This window comes from Corylus avellana, chromosome ca10, assembly GCF_901000735.1.
Source record: "Corylus avellana chromosome ca10, CavTom2PMs-1.0".
Taxonomy (NCBI): domain Eukaryota; kingdom Viridiplantae; phylum Streptophyta; class Magnoliopsida; order Fagales; family Betulaceae; genus Corylus; species Corylus avellana.
This window is the reverse complement of record NC_081550.1, coordinates 13,550,817-13,556,612: the sequence shown is the minus strand read 5'-3', so window position 1 is coordinate 13,556,612 and position 5,796 is coordinate 13,550,817. Positions and strand designations below refer to the sequence as shown.

Genomic DNA, 5,796 nt, shown 5'->3' with positions numbered 1-5,796 from the left:
GGTTTAAGCCTTCTAGATTTCCATCCGTTTCTCAAGTCTTAGAGCATTTGATTTTCCAAATGGCCATGTCTTCTCAAAAACTTCCAGTACAGGTTGACGAAATCGCTGATAAGCAATCATCGGAGATTCCTCTGACTTGCCGCTCAGGCGGTTCTTTAGCCAGAGTGCGTCTGGTTGGTGAAGGATCTCCCTCATCCTTGCTCCTAGACTTTTCGCACCGGCAGAGATCCTACTTCTCGGTGGAGGATGAGAGGGTGCTCCATCACAACAACGACATACCCTCGTCGGTTTCGTTGCATTTCCCAGATGACTCTACTGGAATGGTTGGTGGTCCTAGGGAAATCTGCGTTCATGAACGTATGTTCATGGCGGGAGTTCGTCTGCCCTTCTCTACCATTGTGAGGGAAACGTTGTCCTTTTCGGGGGTGGCCCCTGTACAACTTATGCCGAACTGTTGGCGTTATTTCATGGCCACCCTCCTGTTGTGGCCTTCTGTTGGCGTTATTTCAAGACCCTATAGATCCCCAAATTCTTTAACATATTTGGGCCTCATTTTTACCCTACTTCCGAGACGGTCACCTTTATGGTTCGTGAGAAGAACCAATTTATCAAGCTCGGGAGAACTTTCTCCAACAACAAGCATTGGGCGGAGCAGTTCTTTTCCCCTTAAAAAAACCTAACAAACCTGATTCTCTTTGCCGCACATGCTTTAGGATTCATCATCTAGCGGGCTATAACTCATCAAATGGATTCAGTATTTACCTTTTAATTATGTTATTATTGAAGTATGCAGTTAATCGTGATTATTCTATGTCTTAAACTATAATCTAATTAAGCCATTGTTGTGTGTTGTAGGATATACATATCTTTTGTTTGTTTGTCTGTCTCTTTGTGTTTTTGGAATAGAGTCATGGTAGGTAGGTGATAAAATTCCTTGTTGCTTTTTCTTGTCCGTCCTTTTATTTTCTTTACTTTTAGAAGGAAGAGGACAACGAGCATATGATATCTATGGCAAATTAGAGGCTAATGCTCCATTAGAATTCAATTGTTAGATATTGGAAAGATCTTGTCTTCGTCGTATGAAATATTTAATTTGAAGTAGAAGTTAGACTCTCACGAGGAAAGCTAGTGTCAAAGTTTCTATACTTTCTCTTAATTGTTAATGAGGATTTCAAATGTAAGCTTTCTAATTAATCTACAACAACAGCTGACCCAAACAAACCCAAGCGAAATTAAAGAACGAGGAGAGGGACAAGGCATGGAGTTTGCATCTATTCATTCATCCAACCCCCCTCCCAAAAAAAGAAACTTCACTTAAAACCACGTATTTTGAAAAGACATCAAAATTTGAAAAACTCTAAATTGCATCCCCTGAACTTTCAATTTGATGCAATGTACCCACTCCGTCAAGTTTTAAATGCTAAAAGTGATAAAATGACTTTTATATCCATGACTTTTTTTATAAAAATCTAAATTTACCCTTATTTTTCAAATTAAAAAAAAAAAAAAAATAAAATAAAAAAAATTAAAGGGTAATTTGGTCTTTTTTAGTAATTTGCGTTAGGATTAACGGCTAAATATAACGAATAGGGGTTAATTGAATCAAATTTGAAAGTTCAAGTGATTAAATTAAGAGATTTTAAAATTTAAAAATCTTCTTAAAACGCGTAATAGTTCATAGGTCTAAAGTAAAGTTTTCCGAATACAAAACAAAAAAGCAAAGACCTTGTACATAATAATTAACAATCCACTCGTTAATTTGAAGGGAAGTTGTAGAGTTTGTGTTGCACATGTTACTTGTACATGCAATTAATTCAATCAAAATAAGGCTCTGGGGGCTTCTGCAGCGAGTTGACAACATTGGAATCCATTCGAGCAGAGTGGGTGCCAGCCAGCCTACTTCTCGTCCTCTTCAATAGATCGTCCGCATACCTGGACCAGAACGACTCCTTTGCACTCTCCCCAGGAGCATGGGGGTGAGCCATTTGCTTAAACTTTCTATTCCTGCGCCACGCTGCCTGTATGAAACACGCCGCCCACGCCCGCCATTGATGCGAGTAGAACCTGAAAGTGTGTCTAAGCTGTTTGCTATGCAGTCTCCGAAATTGGGAGGCCACAAATTTCAAGTCCTCTGCTACAAGAGCAAACGCCTCTACTTCAGTTATGGCCTTCACCGTTCTTGTGGACGACGGAAGGATGACGTGCGGGCGCGGGTCTAAAGCCCAGTTAAGCAGCTCTTCACCGCAGAAATCACCGGGGCCTATCCGGCAGGAGTTGTAGAAATCGGAGCGGCCACCATCGGTGGTGCAAGAGTCAAGATGCCCTCGAATTACGAAGAGCATCTGATTCACAGGATCGCCTTCCCGCACAAGGACCATGCTTTTCGTGCACAATGCTGGCTTAAGCCTCTCGCATATCACGTCTAGTATTGTTTCATCCATTTGATTGAACAGTGGGACCTATATTTGAATTCCCATTAACCCATATTATCGTTTTCTATGAAGAATTTAATTCAATTAATTTATGATTCAAACTTACTCGTCGGACTAAAGAGAGGCAGAGATGACGTTTGATTTCTCGCCGGAGATCAGTAGGGAGGGTATTGAGAAGCTCTTCTTCATGCACCCCTCTAGTAGCCAACCACTTATATTGATCGTACTCCCGAACAGATTGCCTTAGCTCCGGCGGCAATTGCCTGTGATGCATCCATTGCTCTGTATCAGTTCTCCTTATCCTCCACTCTTCTAGCCGCAGTGTTGTTGATTGCAGGTATCTCTGCGCTACAAATGGGGTCGTCGTTATAATTACCATATATCTTCTAAAACCAATCCAAGGATTAGTTCTAAATTTCTCAGAGAGATAAAAGCTTTTCATTAGATATTGGTTTAGGGAAATGATCAGTCATATGGGGGACGTACTTGCATATTCCCAATGAAGAGCGCAAACAGAACCAGACCTTGGGTGGCGACACTGATGGTGAAAAGTATCTCTCCAATGTAAGTGGTTGTAGTAAGATTTTGTCCTGTAGAACTGCGTACAAACTCTTTTTTGTAAGTTAATTGCGCACACAGTGATGAAAGAAAAACACTTAAAAAAGAGTAAAATTGCATCCATGGAAATGAAATTGAGATCCAAGCAACCCGAGGGGTTGACTCTTTTTGAGTGTTTCTCATGGTCTCAGGATCAAATTCACTGAATCCAAACTGCTTTAGAGGCCAACCTCTCGGGCTTTTGATCAAAGTAACCCCAACCGATGATCAATCATCCGTTTCATTATTGTGTAATACTAAAATAGTAAAAGTCACTCCAAGAATAATGTTAGTTTTAAAATTACTATTGACCTTATGATTGATAATTATTAAATTTTGATCGTATAATGATTTTAAAAGTCACCTCAATCTTAGATTAACACAAGAAGAACACAAGAGTGACTTCTAGAATTACTCTTAATTATTAGGTGCCTAAGAAAATTGAAGAAAGATATTTTGAAAATTTGTGGAATGAGGAATAGGTACCTCAACTGCTGCAAGCCCCACCACAAACCGTAAAAGTACTTGTTGAAGAAACCAGAGCCAATAACATTTGAGGTCACTGCATTTGCATATATACCGTACTGATAAAAGTTAGCATTTGGATCGCATAGATTTGTGACATTTGTTGAGTTGACCCAGTTAAGCCTTGGAAGGTCGTTAACCCTGCGGCAATCGAAGAAGACGTTTTGGCAACCTATTGATTGCTCCAAATTGCACGCACTTCTCCAGCATGCTTCTTGTCGCTGAACTGATAGAATGTACCACCATGCCCCTGAAATCTTTTTCACATGCAAACAACACCAATATTAATGGGTTTCGACTTCTTTCATTGATCACCTTATCAACAATATCTCCATTGAATAACAAAATTCTTATAATATAGTTTTATAATATAGATGGTATTTTATTATTATTTATAAATGTCTAAAAGAGAAAAGAAAAAAAAAAAATGTATTTGGAGGCAAGCTCCAACCAATTAGCACAAGGTGAAAAGAGATAAAAGGAGTTTGTTTAAACTCACATGGCTCCCTAAAAGGTAAAGCATAAGATTGTAAGCAGCTCCTGCCCATGCTGTTTCACTGACAACACCAGTTGCATCAACAATTTGGGATGAGAGAGGATAAATAAGAAGCACTCTTGGAAGGTATTGGATCATCATTATAAACCAAAGAGATATCTTTTTCACTGCCACTACACTTCCGCCAATATTAGGTATAACTACCCAAGTTAACACCTGCAACATATACATTAATTATAATTATTAAGTCAAACCTCAAACCTCAGTGGCATTATGTAACGCATGAACTCATATTTATTCCTAACCAAAAAATATATAAATAAATAAAAAACTAAAAGGGATAATTTCCCTTTGCACCATTGAACTATTACGTGTTTTGAGAAAATCTTCACAAATTTTAAAAACTCTCAATTTTACCCCTTGAACTTTCAATTTGATGCAATTGATCCCATTTGTCACCTTTTACTGTTAAATCCTAACGGAAACCACTAAAAAGATTAAATTACCATTCTTTTTTTTTTTTGTTTAATTTAATTTTCAATTTTCTATAAAAGGATTTAAGGGGTATAAAGGTCATTTCCTTAATTTTACTTTCCATAACTAATAACTGACGGAAGAAGGTAAATTGCATTAAATTCAAAGTCTAAAGAGTGAAATTAAAAGGATTTTGAAGAACCTTTTAAAATCAGTTTATAAAGTTTCTCCGAAAAAAAAAAAAAAAAAAAAATTGAGTGTGCCAGGGTACGTACCTGAGGAAGGGGCAGGGCAGCGATGAGATCGATCCAGAAGTCTCTTCGGAGGTACCTGAAGGCAACCTTGGAAGGATCAATGATGAGCTCCCCTCTCCCAAACACGCGGGAAGAAGGTGCCACGTAGGCTGTATGGAACCGAACAAACATGTGAATGACGTAAAAGACATCACACATGGATCGTATGATTGTGAGGCTGATTTTGGGCGTCGTCCCATTTTGTATGCAGACCGCCGGCGGCACTCTCACTTCCGGGATGAACAAAAACAGTGGATCCACGAACAAAGAGACAAGACATGCCGCTAAGAATATCTTGCTCCATTGGCTGATGGCTTTTCCTCGTGGGTCCAGAATCTTGCTCTTCTCCTTCTCGTAGTCCTCGGAAAATACTCTGCTTAGGACTTTGGCTTTGAAACATTTTCCCGTCTCCTTCCTGTTATTTAGATTCATCATCACTTCATCTCCACTGATTCCTGGTAGGTTTCCCATTTCCACATCATCTTGAACTCTGAATAAAAATAATTAAGCATGAAATTAATTAATACCCTATTTGAAAATATGAATCATGTAATATTTAAGAAACTACATACCTTTTGAGCCTCGAATTACTGTGACCCATCCTGATGATGTTCATCCAAAATTAAGTTGAAGATTTCATGAAAAGAGAAGGCGAGCAAGACCCTGTGGTGACCAAAAGTTAAAGACTTTGCCACCTTTTATGGCCAAAAGAAAGATACGTGACCAATCCCACATGAACACTTGTCTACGGTACTGTATACCAAGGCGGGTCATAATTAAAATACATTCTATATATTTGGAATTAATAAACTATAAATATATAATACCTAAATTAATGTTAGAAACTACACAATTTTACCATGCATGTTAAAAAAAATATATATTTTATCTAACAACTCTGAGATGCTGAATTTCAAGTCAATTAAAACTTCAATCGACATGGGTGTATTGATCGATCAACGTTGAAATTCATAATGTC

General features: G+C 38.3%; 1 protein-coding gene across 1 annotated transcript; it reads right to left on the bottom strand.

Annotated features, from left to right (window-relative positions):
* Positions 1–1,814: 1,814 nt before the first annotated feature.
* On the bottom strand, positions 1,815–5,418 carry LOC132162973 (protein CNGC15b-like). Its single transcript, XM_059573181.1, has 7 exons — positions 5,390–5,418; positions 4,800–5,307; positions 4,054–4,266; positions 3,516–3,811; positions 2,919–3,030; positions 2,539–2,775; positions 1,815–2,459 (listed from the first exon to the last, which is right to left on the bottom strand). The coding sequence occupies exons 1-7, from the start codon at positions 5,416–5,418 to the stop codon at positions 1,815–1,817; spliced, it is 2,040 nt and encodes a 679-aa protein (XP_059429164.1).
* Positions 5,419–5,796: the final 378 nt, after the last annotated feature.

What these genes read in the sequence shown, in the direction of transcription:
- LOC132162973 (XM_059573181.1), bottom strand. Translation starts at nt 5,418, where the DNA reads ATGGGTCACAGTAATTCGAGGCTCAAAAG. An exon ending in CTGCCCTGCCCCTTCCTCAG is followed by an intron (nt 4,267 to 4,799) that starts GTACGTACCCTG and finishes TATATGTTGCAG; the next exon opens with GTGTTAACTTGGGTAGTTAT. An exon ending in GCCTCTCTTTAGTCCGACGA is followed by an intron (nt 2,460 to 2,538) that starts GTAAGTTTGAAT and finishes ATTCAAATATAG; the next exon opens with GTCCCACTGTTCAATCAAAT.